At 43.6% G+C, this 17,888-nt stretch overlaps 1 protein-coding gene across 1 annotated transcript; it reads left to right on the top strand.

The window, feature by feature from the left end:
• Positions 1–6,945: 6,945 nt before the first annotated feature.
• LOC115541728 (uncharacterized) lies at positions 6,946–16,668 on the top strand. The gene is made up of 5 exons (XM_030353577.1): positions 6,946–7,049; positions 7,154–8,764; positions 9,795–9,893; positions 11,772–12,326; positions 13,137–16,668. The coding sequence occupies exons 2-5, from the start codon at positions 7,156–7,158 to the stop codon at positions 13,694–13,696; spliced, it is 2,823 nt and encodes a 940-aa protein (XP_030209437.1). The 5' UTR covers positions 6,946–7,049; positions 7,154–7,155; the 3' UTR covers positions 13,697–16,668.
• Positions 16,669–17,888: the final 1,220 nt, after the last annotated feature.

Raw genomic sequence — 17,888 nt, 5'->3', positions numbered from 1 at the left:
CTCTCTCTCCCACTCTCTTCCTTCTACGCTTTCACACCTCGTCTCTACCGTCACCCAATCTCTCTCTCTTGCTCTCTCTCTCTCCCATCTCATGCTCTCTCTCCTATCTGTTGCTCTCTCTTTTTCCCATCTCTTGCTCTCTCCCTCCCAATCTCGCTATCTCTCCCCCATCTCTCTCTTGATAGAAGTAGCATACATTTAGTTGAAAGAAGGAGGCCGAACCCCTTCTATTGTCAGTGAAGTTGAGGGTTTTATCTTGTTTTTTATACAGCACAACAATCGAAAAATTTAAAGTCATCCCCCTACCTCTCGTCCACAGAAGTCCAGGGGTCAACCAGTGCTGGGGACTCTTTATGAGTTCAGGGAAATCCCTACCTCACCAAACTGAGGTAGTGGGACCTGCCCTAAAGGACCATGTGGGAGTGTGGTAGTTAATACTGTCCAAACCTGACGTAGTTTAGTCTACGGTAACGTCTAGAAGAATAGTATGCGTTTAGAGCTAGATTGTTGGGCCCTCTGTCTGTTTTTTGTGTGTGTGTGTGTGTGTGTGTGTGTGTGTGTGTGTGTGTGTGTGTGTGTGTGTGTGTGTGTGTGTGTGTGTGTGTGTGTGTGTGTGTGTGTGTGTGTGTGTGTGTGTGTGTGAAATAAGGGGAAACATTCCCGTGCTAAGATCTGCAGCACACATATGTATTTTGGATAAAAATATTGTTCATAACAATGTTTTTTTTTTATATTGTTGAACATTATAGTTAGAATCGTTTCTATACACCAACTTGAATTGTTTAACAATTTGTAAAAGTTCACATTCTCTCCAAAATTCATACTCTTTTCTCTTCCGGAAGTGGCAGTATAAGCAGTGAGTAACACCTCATATTTGCCAATTTTAAATTTTACACACAGAAGCAACCAGCCCTGATATGGGTAACAGTTCATCACAGCATTCTCTGCTGGACGGCACACCCTCAACCCTAGCCCAGCTGATCAACCAGCAAATCTATAAGAAGGATCATCAAAATGGAATACAGCTGGCATGAGTTGGCAACCACAATATCCTCAACTGCCTCAACTTCAACAGCCCCATCCCAATCAGCCTGAACAATGGCAACACCAACAACCTCCGTGCCAGTATAATCACGGGTCATATAAAGGTAGATGGGGAAGAAGACGAGGTTCATCACCACGTCAACCTGCAACCTGCTACGAATGTGGTAAAAAGGGCCATTACTGGAACTAATGCCATCAACAACCTCCGTACCAGTATCCTGGCTGGCTGGTCACACCAAGGGGGAGGCGGAAGAAGACAAGAGTCATGGCAAGACCAATCACCATGTCAACCTGTCACTTGCTACGGCTTTGGCCAAAGGGGCCATTACATAAACTGATGCCCAAACCAATAGGACTGCCTGGAGACTAACAGGCTTATGATAGCAATGTTGTCTGGTAACCAATTGCAAGAACCCATGCTCCCTTGAATAATCAACAGCAAGAAACTATCTTTCATGGTAGACACAGGAGCTTTAAACGGTTAAAGCAGCTGTGAAACATAACGACGAAGCAGTCCAAGGCGGCGCCAACCTGACGCGTGGCGACTGGGTCGCTGAAAGTATGAGGGAAAACAGTGTGGTTCCACCAGCCCACTGCACGCCAGCACCAGAACCACAACGGTCCCAGACAGAAATCACACCTACAGGAAATTGCAGCTTCAGAGGACCCTCCTCCCACCAATGTTTCACCGACCCTGGTTTCCGATCCAGAGTCACCCCACCATTATAGCTAAGTATAACACAAATATACCCAACAATGACTTGGAATCACTTTTCTTTTCTTTGTAAGATTTGCTGATGCAATTCAGATGTCATTTATATTCCCCAACCCTGATGCTGTGCCCATTTTGTATGATTACTCACAGGACAGTGACCAAGCGGACGACGTGGATGCGGATCACAGCGGATCCCTCCTAACAGAGCCACCGAGTGAAGTCCATGGAGCGCGGGGGGTTCACCTTTAGGGTGTGCTCAGTCGTGGTCATGGTGAAGCAAAGAGAACTCCGAGGCCATTTAGAGGAGGTGATCCAGCAACCAGGATGCCAGCCACCAATCAAATAATCAATATTTGTCAAATGCCTTGCATTTTTGTACATGAAGTTCTGTCATTGACATTTGCTGTCTTATAGCAATTTATGTGCATTTTGTTTACATTCCGTTATGTGAGTCTTTCAGCCTCAAAGGGGGGAATGATGAAAATTATTTTAGTCTTTGCTATTTCTGATGACATGTTTCAAGCTAACAACAGTTATGAATGATTTCATAAAACCAAATAAGGTTTTACGAGTTTGTAGATAAGTTAAAGACTACAAACATGGCCACTTACCTGGGTAATTTAGAACATGTAGGCGTGGCTTATTTACCATTCCGCCCTCACCCAACATAAACGGTTTGTTTACCTGTGTTCATGAACCACCTCAGAACGCAAGCTTGTTTACCTGGGGTCTCTGTTAGTCTCTGTTGAGTTCCTACAGCAGCGTAACACCAATTATCATGGACAATAAACACCAAAGCAATGGTAAAGAAAGCACAGCAGTGGTTATACATTCTCCGCACCCTCAAGAAAACCAATCTCTCACAACAGCAGGTCCTTCTATCGCTCCTCCATTGAGAGTGAGCTCACCTATTGCATCCTGTCGTGGTATGGTAGCAGGTCTACTGCAGACAGGAAGTCACTGCAGAGGACTATAACAACCGCCCAAAACATCAACCAACAGCTACCTACCATGGACACCATCTTCAACTCCCGATGCTTGCAGAAAACACACAACATTCTGAAAGACTCATTCCACTGCCAATTATCTGTTTGAACTGCTGCCCTCAGGGAAACATTACGGGCCAATTGCTCTGTCAGTTAGCATTGCTGCGCTTTAAAACCGTACTCCTTAAAACTGAGGTTTTGCAGTTTAACACGCAGCTGCGCACAAGGTTGAACGTGATTGCTGTGTAACGACTCGTACAGGATCAGCTGATTCCCAGCTGACTCGGTTTAAATTGCTTGGAAACCGGAAGTACTCTGATTTCTAGTATACCCCACCATGCATGCAGTCTTAACTTAATTTTGTGCTATAATTACAGACAAAAAATTGATGGGAATGTAAAGTGAACTTTAATATAATAAAACTATAATAAATAAAAACGCTAATAATGTTGACATATATTATGAAATAGTTTAGGCTACTTTATGTGGAAATCTGAGTCTGGAATCTGCCCTCACCTACGTCAATCAATTACTTGTCATTGCTAACCATTTTAGTTAAGCATTGACCTTTTTATGTTTCGGTGAATGGTACGATCCTCTGTGTTTTCATTTTTTTTTTTTGCAGACAAATTATCTGTTCTTTGTAGAGTTTTAGTTGGGAACTTCAAGCAACTCCTATATTGTAGCCTGTATTGTACTGAAGGCCTATCTGGTGTAATAAGTGTAAATGCATCATACCTATTAATAATAATTCATAAAACTAATTGTTTGTGTCGGTTATGATGGAGCCGTGTTTCATCCTGCAAACTGGTTTAGTCTCCTCTAAAACCACGTCAGTGTAGAGATTAGACTAACACGCACAAAATTCGCCTCTAATGTCTAATTGGAATTTCTCTGAAGACACAGCAATTGAGATCAAGGTAAAACGCAGCTGCAGGTTAAACCACAAGTACATATGACACAGCAATGGGGCTTAAGACGTCACGTGACTTCTTGAGTTTAAAACCGTGTTAAACTCTCGAAAGTGGCTAAGATAGCGACAGAGCAATTGCCCCTACAGGTCCATCAGAACATGCACCACAAGATTCATGAACAGTTTCTATCCCAAAGCTATCACCATACTCAACTCTGACATCAAAGCAAGCCCACTAGTTCTGACAGCATTAATCAGTGACATCCACACATAATGCAACACTTTATATATTTTGCACTACTATTTTAAGGCATACAATGGCACTGAGTTGATGGTATAGTGTATGACGACATGAATGTAGTGAGTGAATGAGATGATGAGAATGTATTTTTTATTGACTATTTATTATGTTACCTTTCTTTTTTAAATGAGTCCACTACGTGAGTGCATTGAATTTCGTTGTATTCCCGTGCAATTACAAATAAATAAATCTAAATAGCTCTTTGCTCTCTGTCTGTTACTTTTGAGGGGAGCGGGGGGTGTGGCCTTCCAGTCCGTCTGTGTACGGCGCCTTTTCAGCAGGCAGGAGCGCCTGCAGCCACAGGGGGCGCCAATATGCCGATTCCCCACACAATGATATCATAGAAAACCGCCCCGCGGCGCAGAGGATTCTTTTTTGTTTTTGGGGCTCGTGCCGCCCCCAACGTGTCATGAAAAAATGCCGGCCCAGGCACGTACCTGCCGCCCGGTTCGTCCGTGCCCAAAACCCCCTATTCGGGGCAGCCCCGGAAACCCGGATCTACACCGATGATCCCAGTTACACTCGGAAATCACCACAATGTCTCTAGTTTTCAACAGGGTCTCTTTAAATTCCACAAACAAGAGGAGAACACACATAAAGGCATTTGAAGAACCCCACACAGTGCGCATTAAAGGCCCACTATGCAACTTCGGGCATTTCTTCGCTGTTTTCTTGGTTTTGGCACGCACATTTCTCTACACAGCGCCCCCTAAAGCTTCGTAGTAGATATTTCACAACACTGTCGTAACAACTCGTTGACGTCCCTTCCCCATGCTCTTCTACGCGAGCCATGTGCATTTGTTTTCAAAGAAGCCGGCGAATGCGCGGAGCCATGTCCGAAATAGATGTTCATAAAGTGTAGGCAAGGTTATACATTTTTAAAATGGTGTATTTGCATTGCAATAAACATAAATCCATCATTATTTATAGTTGACGGGGAGAATTTATACCCTAGGTTATAATTATTTTATCTTAGGTTGAACAGAACAATCAGTGTAAGAGGTTTGGCCAACATAATAATCGAAATAAACAAGAACCTGGATTCGGGGATTCAGTCTGTATCTGGGGGACGAGACAGACGAACAGTAAAACACCCATGGAAACAAAGGTGTTTATATGGTTGCAACCAAGCAAGCTAGAAACAAACAGGGCTCACAACAAAACGGTCGAGAAAACAATTTTTACAGGGCTCAAAAAAATGGTTGAGCAAAAACATGTATACAGAGGCTATCAGAATCAAGAATATTACGCAGACAAAGTTCACCCAAGGGTACTTTCAATTTCAAAAGCAACACGGCCGATTCGGCGTCTGATTTGCAGTCTTCTTTTTCTTTCAGTTCACGCTATTCCTGAAAAGCTTGCCCAACGTTTACTCGTGTCTGGCCTCTCTGTCGGTCTGTCTCCCCTTTCTCTTCTTCTGTTCCTCCGACATTGGGTTTCTCTGTCTCTTTTTAGTCGGCTGATCTATGATGAATATAACAATCCATTAGTTACTTGTGTTTATATCGAGCCGGTTCCGTGTTTGTGGGTCTGTGCCGTAAAGCAATTCGTCACTGTAGTGACCATAGTAGTGACCCTTGCACAGAAGCATACGGCCGACATCTTTCTTTTTTCTGGGTGGAAATAGTAACATAGTTACGCCATTAAATGCGTTTATGGAAACATTTTTAGCGAGAAATGTGCATTTTACTTTCAGAATGTTCGCTCGGTGAATGTGAATGATGTTTGGTTTGATAGTTATGACGAAGAGTGAACGCTCCGTTCACTTGCATGGACAGAGTCTCTGGCTGCTAAGCAACCTCAACGTCTTGGCGGACTATTTCTCTGCTGATCAACACTACGAATGCTGGAAACACACCAGACACACCATGTGAAGTTATTTAACCCGATTATCGTTATTTATGAGTCCTTAGCCCAAGTGAAGGAGTTCAAGTACCTCGGGGTCTTGTTCGCGAGTGAGGGTACTATGGAGCGTGAGATTGGCCGGAGAATCAAAGCAGCGGGGGCGGTATTGCGACCGCTTTACCGCACCGTTGTTACGAAAAGAGAGCTGAGCCGCAAGGCAAAGCTCTCGATCTACCGGTCGATCTTCGTTCCTATCCTCACCTATGGTCATGAGGGTTGGGTGATGACCGAAAGGACGAGATCGCGGGTAAAAGCGGCCGAGATGAGTTTTCTCAGAAGGGTGGCTGGCGTCTCGGGATAGGGTGAGAAGCTCAGTAATCCGTGAGGAACTCGGATTAGAGCCGCTGCTCCTTTACTTAGAAAGGAGTCAGCTGAGGTGGTTCGGGCATCTGGCAAGGATGCCTACTGGGCGCCTCCCTTTGGAGGTGTTTCAGGCACGTCCATTGGGGAGGAGACCTCGGGGAAGACCCAGGACTAGGTGGAGAGATTATATCTCAACACTGGCCTGGGAACGCCTCGGGATCCCCCCGTCAGAGCTGGTCAATGTGGCCCGGGAAAGGGAAGTCTGGAGCCCCCTGCTTGAGCTGCTCCCCCCGCGACCCGACCCCGGATAAACGGATGACGATGAGATGAGATCGTTATTTATATCCGAGATTATTTAATCTAACCCGATCTAAACTCTATCATGCATCCAAACACGGCGGCGTTTGGGTTTCCTACCTCGGACAACAATTGCCTCGCAACTGGCTGTTTATATCTAGCCGGTGCCATGTTTGGGTGTGTTTCTGTGCCGTAAAGCATTTTCGAAACTACAATCTGACTACATTTTCGAGGATACTTCCGCTGCGTCACATCCGGATTGTGTCGGTCCGAACAGATCAAGTTGCATATGCGCTTTTTCACTGGAGAGGCGACATGGGTAAATGACACACCCACCAATCAACCCAGAAATGGATGCAGAACCATCAGCATAACTCTCAACCTGCATACTTAATGTAATTTTGGCTAAAAAAGTTGCATAGTGGGCCTTTAATGCAGTGCACTCATGTGCCGTGAGGGCGGAGCCAGCTGTGTTAGGGGAGGAGGGGAGAGGACGTCATGTTGAGGAAACGAAACCTAAAGAACCCCGACATGTGTGATAAATAACACGCATTAAATAGTCTTAAAGACAGAAAAAACAACAAGGTGAGTAAAGCAGCACAACTTTGAGGGAAGTTTAAAACTCTCTTATGGAATCAGAACAATAATGGACTTGCTCTCAATGCATAAACCTTGTCGTCTGTGTCTAGGAATGGCTAACACTTCCTGGTCTGAGGAGAACTTTTCATGTCCCATCTGTCTGGATGTGTTCAGCAGTCCAGTTTCCACACCATGTGGACACAACTTCTGCAGAACCTGTGTTACTAAGTTCTGGGATGAACAAGTCAAGTACAAATGTCCAGTTTGCAACAAGATTTTCGACATAAGACCTGACCTACAGGTCAATACCCTCTTATCAGAGCTGGCTACTCCGTTTAGAAAGTCCTTACGAGCAAAAAAGCAGCGATGTGTTGAACCAGGAGAAGTTCCCTGTGACGTCTGTATTGGGACCCAGCTGAAGGCTGTGAAGTCCTGCCTAGTGTGTTTCACCCCTTACTGCCAAACCCACCTGGAGCCACATCAGAGAGTAGCAGGCCTGAAGAAACATCGGCTGGTCGAGCCTATGGACCGTCTGGAAGACAGGATGTGTAAGAAACACGACCGACTTCTGGAGCTCTTCTGCCAGACTGAACAGGTGTTTGTGTGTCAGTTCTGCACAGAGGGTGATCACAGGTCCCATCCTGTTGTACCTCTAAAGGAGGAATATGAAGTGAAGGTGGGCCAGCTGGGGAAGATAGAGGCTGAAGTTCAGCAGATGATCCATAACAGAATACAAATTATTCAGGGCATTAAAGACACAGTAGAATTAAACAAAAAAGACTGCGATAGAGAGATAGCCGATGGTTTGCTGGTCTTCACCACTCTGAAGCGCTGCATTGGAAAATGCCAGGATGATTTCCATCGAGCGGTTAAAGAGAAACTCAATTCCACAGAGAAACGAGCTGAAGACCTCATCAAAGAGCTGGAGCAGGAAATAAATGACCTGACCAATAGAAGCTCAGAAGTGAAGCAACTCTCACACAATGAAGACCCCCTCCACTTCCTCCAGGCCTTCAGATCCCTGAAGGATCCTCCACCCACCAGGGACTGGACGACGGTGGAGGTCCGTCCTCCGTCATACATAGGGACCTTGAGGAGATCACTGGATAAGCTGGAAGAGACTCTGAACATGGAGATGAAGAAGCTGCGTGATGCTGAACTGAAAAGGGTCCAGCAGTATGAAGTAGATGTGACTCTGGATCCTCATACAGCTTATCCCAAGCTCATCATGTCTGAGGATGGGAAACAAGTACATTATGGAGGTGTAAGGAAAAAACTCCTAACCAACCCTAAGAGATTTAATCGGTATACATGTGTTCTCACAAGGCAGTGCTTCTCCTCAGGGAGATTTTACTTTGAGGTCCAGGTTAAAGACAAGACTGAATGGTGTTTAGGAGTGGCCAGAGAGTCCATAGACAGAAAAGGTTGCATCATATTCAGCCCTAAAACAGGTTACTGGACTCTTTACTTCAAAAAGGATACGTTGTTATTCGGTGAGGACCCTGATATCCGTCCGAGAGCTGAGCTCCAGAAGGTGGGGGTGTTTGTTGATTATGATGAGGGTCTTGTCTCCTTCTATGATGTGCAAGCCAGGGTTCATATCTACTCTGCTGCTGGCTGCAACTTTAGAGAGCCTCTCTATCCACTCCTCAGTCCAGGTGACCATCGGGTTGGTGCAAACTTTGCCCCCCTGATCATCTCACCTGTCAATCAAACAGATTAAGACACTGTTCGATGATAAAATATACAAACAACAACAACTAATGATATTTCCTGAATAAGAATATCAGATTTGAGAGAACTGCATTAATATTGTACTGCTGTCTTTTAACAAGGATTATAATAACCTTGACTATTATAAAATATATCCCATTGTAAATTGTTAAGTTCCACCGTATTCTTCAATTTAGTTTCTAAAAAATATTTTCATGTTTATTGCTAAAATGCTTTCATTCATGATGTTTGGAGGATATTGCTTTTTATCATATCATACAATAAATACGCAATTAAATCATTTTTCTTCAGATTTCCAAAAAAAAATAATTGTTTAGTCAAATATTTTAAGAACCTGAACTTGATTAGCTCAGATTTTAAAAAACACACACAAACACACTGGCTTATCTTATCTTCAACATTTCTGTCAGGCATTGTCCTGTCTTTAAATATTCTATTAAATTGAATCAAGAAAATAAAACGTGTCAAACATGAAGGATTGTTAGATACTGTATGTGTCCCAACGAATTGCCCCTCATACTCGTATAAAGTTTATAGTGCTACTTGTGTTTTTAGTAACAGGACCGAGCTGATGTGTAATGCCTACTTTTACCGTCAGGTTGGGGAAGCTGTTCGACCATTGAAGCTGATCACACACGCAGCTGATCACACTGCGTCCGTCTATCCTCTGTCTCTAGATTTGTGTTCCCCAAAGACTACGGTTGTCATGTGAGTCTGCAGACTGGCAGAGTGATGCACGCCACTGGTTAAATGTGCACTGCTCAATGGTTTAGTGATCGCTTCAGGTTGTAAGCATCGTGTAGCGGGGCCCTAGCTTCAGACGGGGCCCCACACTGAGGTAACTGGACAGAAGAGACAGATTCAAACTCTAGACCCTGTTTCACTATGTGTTGCTGTTATTCATTTGTTTGTTTGTTTGGGCGTCCCCACGGTGATCACCGTGACAACGCTGAGCATCGGCGCCAGGAACTCGCTGCCCAAGGTGGCGTCCGCCGTCACCATGTGCTGGATCATCAGCGCGTGCCACGCCGGCCTTCATCTTCTCCGCACTCATCGAGCTCACCGCCGTCGACCAGCGACCAAGCGGAGCTGGGCCCGGGGCGACAGGGAAGCACCGTAGGCCCAGCACCCAAAGGTGACAATTCTTCATCATCCGTCACCATGGAGACCGGCTGTTGAGTCATTAGCAGATGCTATTATCGAAAAAGAACTTTATTGATTCAGTTAAAAACAAGAAAATAAGGTTTACACTGACATGTGATTACGTATTCATTTGAGTATCTGTGGATAGCCGTCGTTATTCTAGGGTTTAGGTATTATTTCTTCCTCTCTCTTGTCTCCTCCTTCCTCCCCCTCCTCCTCCATCCCTCCTCCTCCCTCCCTCAACACCTCCTCCCTCCCCCTACCCATCCTTTTCTCTTCACCCACCCTTTCTCTTCCCCTTCCTCATCCTTCCCCTCCTGTCCCTAAAAACCTCCACTCAAACTCTTCATCCTCTTCTTCCTCTCCTAATCCTCTCCTTCCTTTTCCTCTCACCCACTCTCCATCTCCTCTACCTCCTCCTCCTCACCCTCCCCCCTCTTCCTCCTCACCCTCCTCACCCTCCTCTACCTCCTCCTCCTGTGTGTGTGTGGCCGCGTACCTGCCCCTGTGTTTGTGTGTTTGTGTTTGTGCGTGTCTGTCTGTTTGTAACAGATAGAGTAAATGGGTTAGAGATAATGTGTGTTCCTGAACCAAAGCTAGCTTCCTGAATGAACAGTTTCTTGATAAAGTTTATGTTTTCGTTTTGTTCCGGTATGTTTTGTTTCTATCACGGGGAACAAGGCGCTGAACGGTGGTCCTCGTTCCTTTGTATACATTGATTCTATTGGCTCATCTTATCCTGGACCTTTCTGTTAGGCATTCTCCTGACTTAATCTGTTTAATTAAGTTGAATAAAGGCAAAAACGTGTTAAACAACAAGGAATGTTGAGTGAATACGTGTCACATTTTTCCTGTGTGTCTGTGTGGGTGTGTGCGTGTGTGATACCCACTTTTACCAGCAGGGGGTGCACTAGTTCTTCAAACGGGGCAAACTTTCAAAAAGCAAAAGGAAATCTCTCGTTCTGCACCGGCTCACTATAACTCCCGAAAGAAGAGAACACACATCAACGCATTTGAAGAAGCCACACAGTGCGCATTGAATCAGTGCGCTCATGTGCCGTGGGGGCGGAGCCAGGTGTTAGGGGAGGAGCCAGGCGTTAGGGGAGGAGAGGAGTGGACGTCAGGTTGAGGAAACGAAACCAAAGGTTCATAAACCAAAGCAACCCGACGTGGAACCATTTCTCTATAAGGAGAAAAACAACACACATTAAACAGTCTGACAGACAGAAACAACAACAAGGTGAGTAAAGCATCACGACTTTGAGAGAAGTTAAAACTACTTTTCCCGTTATGGAATTAAAAAAAATAATGGAATTATTTCAATGCATAAACCTTGTCGTCTGTGTCTAGGAATGGCCTCTGCTTACACTTCCTTGTCTGAGGAGAACTTTTCATGTTCCATCTGTCTGGATGTGTTCAGCAGTCCAGTTTCAACACCATGTGGACACAACTTCTGCAGAACCTGTATTAATATGTTCTGGGATGAACAAGTCCAGTGCAAATGTCCTTTTTGCAACGAGCTTTTCCACGCAAGACCTCATCTACGTGTCAATATACTCTTATCAGAGTTGACTGCTCAGATTAAAAAGTCTGTACGAGTAAAAGAGCAGCCTTTTGTTGAATCTGCAGAAGTTCCCTGTGACATCTGTACTGGGACCGAGCTGGCCGTGAAGTTCTGCCTAGTGTGTTTAACCTCTTACTGCCAAACCCACCTGGAGCCACATCATAGAGTCACAGGCCTGAAGAAACATCAGCTGGTCGAGCCTATGGATAGGATGTGTAAGAAACACGACCGACCTCTGGGGCTCTTCTGCAAGACTGAACAGGTGTGTGTGTGTCAGACCTGCACAGAGACAGACCACACGTTCCACCCTGTTGTACCTCTAAAGGAGGTGTATGAAGTGAAGATGGCCCAGCTGGGGAAAATAGAGGCTGAAGTTCAGCAGATGATCCAGAACAGAATACGAATGATTCAGGGGATTAAAGACACAGTAGAATTTAGCAAAAAAGAGGCAAATAGAGCGATAGCCGATGGTGTGCAGGTCCTCACCGCTCTGAAGCGGCGCATTGCAAAATGCCAGGATGATTTCTATCGAGCAGTTAAAGAGAAACTCATTGTCACAGAGAAACAAGCTGAAGACCTCATCAAAGAGCTGGAGCAGGAAATAAAAGACTTGACTAATAGAAGCTCAGAGGTGAAGCAGCTCTCACACAATAAAGACCACCTCCACTTCCTCCAGGCCTTCAGATCCCTGAAGAATCCTCCATCCAGCAGGGACTGGATGACGGTGGAGGTCCGTCCTCCGTCATATGTAGGGACCTTGAGGAGATCCATGGATCAGCTGGAGGAGACTCTGAACATGGAGATGAAGAAGGTGCCTGACCTGAAACCAGGCATAAAGAAGTGTAAGTGTTTGTTTGCTTCATCACAACACACACCAACTATTTATATGGAAAGTCCATGTACACAGCAGTAGGTGATGTAAGTTAATTTAAATGCTACTGTGAAAAAAAAAGATGGTTGACTTCAATTATCTTACGTATATTAATATTGTTATCGATCACAATCACAATTAATCCTATCTTTAATATTGATAATAATATTGATAATAGCTGTAATGTTTTTTTTCAGCGTTATTACTAGGACTATTATAAATGTTGGTAAATAATTCTAAGATTTGTCATTGTTTTATTTTATAAATGATATCATTACTACCATTATTTTATGAGGCATAACATAATGTTTCGAATATAGTAATTATGTGTTTTTTGTACTCAAAACATGACATAAAATGTATCTGGTTTATTGTCAAGTTTGCCGGAAATACATGATACATGGCCTCGAAACATAAGAACCCTACTGTATTCCTTAGTATTATTTGAGGTCCTACAAAAAACGTAGGAACCCTATTGTATTCGTAAGCATTATTATTTATATATAATAATGCAAATTCGGCCATATCTCAAAATCGACATGGTCAAAATAAAATTATTGGCAGGTTTGTAAAACTCTTAAAATGAGTTATGGATGCAAGGATGGGCCAGAATTAACTATAGGTGGCACTATAGTAAGCCTTTCAAGTGCAGCATACTCAACAGGCTGCTATTTCCACTAGGAAAGTGCAATATGCATGAAACTTTGTATGCATGCACCATTCGTCATGCAGGCATTTCTGTGCGGCTCAGCAGCCTAATCATGTCTTTATCTCCCGTCAGATGCTTGTGAACTCACACTGGACCCGAACACAGCCCACAGAAAACTCTCTCTGTCTGAGGACAACAGAGAGGTGACACTGCTTAGATGCAATCAAGGGTATCCTGGTCACCCAGAAAGATTTGACTATTGTAGACAAGTGTTGTGCAGAGAGGGCATGACTGGCCGCTGTTACTGGGAGGTAGAGTGGAAGGAAAGGGTGGATATAGGAGTGACATACAGAGGAATCACAAGGAGAGGATGTGGGGATGATAGCATGCTTGGAGAGAACAACATGTCTTGGTGTCTTCATTGTGATGATAATAATGGTGATGATTTTTTCTCTGCCCACTTCAACGGTAGACAAACAGGCATACCTGTCCCCTCTTGCTCTAACACAATAGGAGTGTATCTGGACCAGCCTGCTGGCATTCTGTCCTTCTACGAAGTGTCCCAAGATGTAGGAGGGACCTCAGACACACTGACACACATCCACACCTTCCAGCATACATTCACTCAGGACCTCTACCCTGGGTTTATGTTGTATGATTATGGTTCCACAGTGTCTCTGTGTCGGTTATAGTCTCTTCCCTCCCTACCTTCCTTGCTGCATGGTGGGATTGTGGTCTCTAGACTGAGTGACTTTCAAACGGTTGTATCCTTTGTGTCTGTATTTTTCCTTGTCAGTGTGTAAATGCAGCGGGTCTAGGGAGGGTTTTGTTATCTTTGCCGCCAGCCAGCTATTGCTGGGCAGCATTTCTGTTTGGACACAATGACAGAGATGACCAAACTCAGAGGTCGTGGGCCATGGTATATGGCGACAGTTTTGACAGAATGTCAGTTGTTTTTGACAGTCTGTCAAAAACATGGAAGAAGTGAAAATCCAAGACAATTTTAACGCAAACAATTGTTTGTCAAGTCAGTAAAAAACCTAATGCAGGTTAAAGAAAAGGGGTCTTCTCTGACCAAGACATCAACAGGTTGAAGAATATCAGAGAACTGAATGATGATGAAGGTTAAAAGATAATCAGCATTGTAGAGAATATTTACGTAAATAACAAAATAAGAAGCTATCCACAAAAATCCATTGACATACAGTAGCTCTATATCTCTATGTGTGTAGCAATAACTGCAGCATGTTGACTTGAAATCGAGAATTCATGGAGTATGCATGCTGTTTTTCTTGTACATACATTGTCATTAAAAAAAATATCCCTCCCATAACTTACACACTCATAACTCACACACACTCATAACTCTCTCACACTCATAACTCACTCACTTTTTTACTATTACATGAATGGGTTGGTATTTAATGATAACCCTGTTTCCGTATCCCTCCGAGAGCTGAGCTCCAGAAGGTGGGGGTGTTTGCAGATTATGATTATGTGTTACACGCCTCTACACCCCCACTGGCCTTGCAGTGGCAGTGCAATGGTCTTTGGGTGGGGCACGGGCACAATCAAGTTAATTGTGCACACCTGCAAAGGTGTGCTTAAAAGCCATGCCTTCAGCCTCAGAAAGGGGCTTGCTTTCTCGTGACAACATGTGCTACTGTCAAGACTTTTAACGTACAATTATTTATGAAAGTAAAACACTTTACTGTTGGATTTAAACTCTGTGGTCTGTCGCCATATTTTATTGCAGCTTCCGAGCCAGTCTTAACATGGGGGCACGTCCGAGACTTCTTGAACCTTTTAGGGAGACGGGACCAGAGTTTTTTGTTCAATTTTCTTTGTTGTTAATCTGAGTAGGGTCGTTTTGACCTGTTTTTAGAACTGGTTTTTGCACTCCCTGGAAAGATTAGTGTGTGGAGAGGCTACCCCGTGGAGAAGGCATGCTAGCCTCGAGCCCGGTATGCCTCAGAAGATGGTAAGGTTATTCTAGCTAACTCGAATAGGTCTGTGGATTGCTTTCCTCGTCAACATGTCTACCGATTTTTGACAAACAGCCATACTCACCACTCTTTTGTCTGGAGCAATTTTGAGCCATGTATTTAACCTGTTCATTAAGAAATCTGTAGCTTTTGTACGTGTAGCCTTTAGTGAGAGCTAATTGCTGCTGATTGACTGGTCAGTGCAGGTTCATTAACAGAAAGCATGTGGTGTTATATCTGTGTGGACATGCCCACTTTGTGTGAAGATCAGCATTTTTGATGCTTATTAAATGAGTGAGTTGTACGTGGAACTGACCTTTAGTGAGATGGTGGTCCACCCACTTTTGTAGATCACCTGTGTAGGTTGTTAGCCAGGTGAAGGCAGCAACTTTTGTTTGTGTGGTAGTGAGCCACACTAGTGATCAGTGCTGTGGGTGTGAGCCACACTAGTGATCAGTGTTGTGGGTGTGGCTTTCCATTTTGAGTGGTCACAGGTGTGTGCTACACTGAACTTGTTACACCCCCACTGGCCTTGGAGTGCAATGGTATTTTGGTGGTGCACAGGCACAATCAAGTTAATTGTGCACACCTGCGAAGGTGTGCTTTAAATCCATGCCTTCAGCTTCAGAAGGGGGATTGCTTCCCGTGACAACATGTGCTACTCTCCAGACTTTCAACAATTATTTATGAAAGTAAAACACTTTATTTCGGGATTTAAACTCTGGTCTGTCGCCGTGCTTTGTTGTGGTTTCCGAGCCGTAAACATGGTCGTAACACCATGTTTACATGAAGGAGGTGTAAACTCTGCCCCCTAGATCATATAACCTGTAAATTAAACAGACAAGGACTTTTGTTTAATAATAAAATAATCAAGCAACCCAAACGACTAATGCTTCCTGAATTAGAATCTCAACTATGTGAGATCTGTGATAGTTTAATGTTGTACTGCTGTCATTTAGCCAAGAGTTAACAAGAAATCATTAGGAAAATAACCCTTAATTTAAAAAATATTGGCCATTATACATAATTAGATTCCACTACATTCTTCAAAGTGTGATTTCTGTGTTTCTTTTTGGTTTATTGCTATACAATTGCACATTTATAGCATGTTTCGAGGATACGGTTTATCATACTAATATACTATACATACTTTACATTACTATCAGTTAATATTTCGCAATCATGTACACTTTTCTGAAATCAATAAAATCGAAGAAAATTGAATCTGTACATGCTTAATGGAAAAATCTTTTCACGGGAAAAGTAACACTACCTTCGATCCGTTCATCACATATTTGAAGAACTTTAACTGAAAAATATGTTTTTTAATATGTTTTGCCTATGCACTGTGTGACAGTTTGTGTGTGTGTGTGTGTGCCCGCGTACATCTGTGTTTGCGTGTATGTGTTTGTAACAGAGAGGTCTAAGGGGGAGAAAGGATTATGTTTGTTTAACCAAAGCTAGCTCCCTGAATGTGTAACTGAACAGTTTATTAAGTTCATGTTTGAGTTTTGTTTCTATATGTTTTGTATCTATCACGGGGAACAAGGCGCTGAACGGTGGTCCTCGTTCCTCTGTGTACAGTGATTTATTATCCTGGATCTTTGTTAGGCATTCTCCTGACTTAACCTATTTGATTAAGTTGAATAAAAAAGTTGAGACAAAAACAAAAACATGAATGCGTGTCACAACGAATGTCTTCATGTATTTGGATAAAGATGATGGTCATTATAGTGTTGCCAAATTGTGGTTTGACTCATATTAGGGAAGGTTCAAGGGGGGCTATATTTTTATGTTCGATAATACACAACGATGTGTGTGTGTATGTGTGTGTGTGTGTGTGTTGCGCTGCGAAACGAAACCTTCGTTTTAGCAGAAAACACGTGACACGCAATGAGAGAGACGGCTCCTCTGGGGCTTTCCACCGTCTCTCTCTGAGTCAAACCCGGTTTCCCGAAACCTTCTTAGAGCCTTCATTGCGCTACGTCATTCGTATCCTCTTCTTTAAATTATACCTTAACTTCTAGCGTGTTTCCCGAAACGTTCATTGCTACGATCTCTTACATACATTGTTCGTTGGTAAGATTGGTCTGAAGCGCTCATAGAACCTTCTTAGCTGATGGTTCTGCTTCTGACGCTAGTCGCCGCCACTGTAACCTTTAGCCATGCGCAATCTCCGTTGCGAATGGAACTGCCACAATGGCAGTGTTGTGTTTCACCAATGGGTTTACGTCATCCATGAAGAAAATAAATGCTGGAAACACAAGCAAAAAATAAAAAGATAGACATGCAGGATAGAAGTGTTACGAGAGGGCGTCAGTTTGGTTTGAAATGTGCTGGGGACAGAGATGCATTCAGAAGTGCATTTTCAGAAGGGCTGGGTATAATGAGGATGCACTCTTTTTTCTCTCTTTAGTGCCGGTAATGAAAGGTTCTGGAAGACTGCATACCCATGTAGCTAATTACTAAGGAATAAAATGTATACAAAATCTGTCTGGCACGTTTTATGAAGAAAATGTTTCCAAAAAGCATCGGACACATGACCCACTATGTTCTGCTCCATGTATCCAATGTTGACAACCTGACATGACATGGCTAAGCTACAGACATAAACAAGAGGAGCTAGGAAAGGAAATTAACTGCGTGTTTAAGTTCAGAAGGGGAAACGTGTCGCTACACACAGCACTACAAAAGTCGTCAAGATTGAAATAAAAAATTGTTGGCACAGCTGAACGCTGTATCACATCATGAGCCGGCTGTTCTCAATACACAAAACGCATTCCATCCAATCTAGCCTACATCAGGCATTCTCACCAAAATTCATGCACTCCCCCCCCCCCCCCCACATTTATTCCAGAATTCAAGCAAAGCAGGATTGACCAAAAGTCACTATGTGTCA

Source organism: Gadus morhua, chromosome 4, assembly GCF_902167405.1.
Source record: "Gadus morhua chromosome 4, gadMor3.0, whole genome shotgun sequence".
NCBI lineage: Eukaryota > Metazoa > Chordata > Actinopteri > Gadiformes > Gadidae > Gadus > Gadus morhua.
Note: the sequence above shows the minus strand (reverse complement) of the source record. Positions and strands in the feature narration are given on the sequence as shown.

Coding starts and splice junctions, on each gene's coding strand:
- LOC115541728 (XM_030353577.1), top strand. CDS start 7,156: ATGGCTAACACTTCCTGGTCTGAGGAGAACTTTTCATGTCCCATCTGT. Junction 9,894..11,771: donor CGGGGCGACAGGGAAGCACC/GTAGGCCCAGCA, acceptor AGACCTGCACAG/AGACAGACCACACGTTCCAC. Junction 12,327..13,136: donor GAAACCAGGCATAAAGAAGT/GTAAGTGTTTGT, acceptor ATCTCCCGTCAG/ATGCTTGTGAACTCACACTG.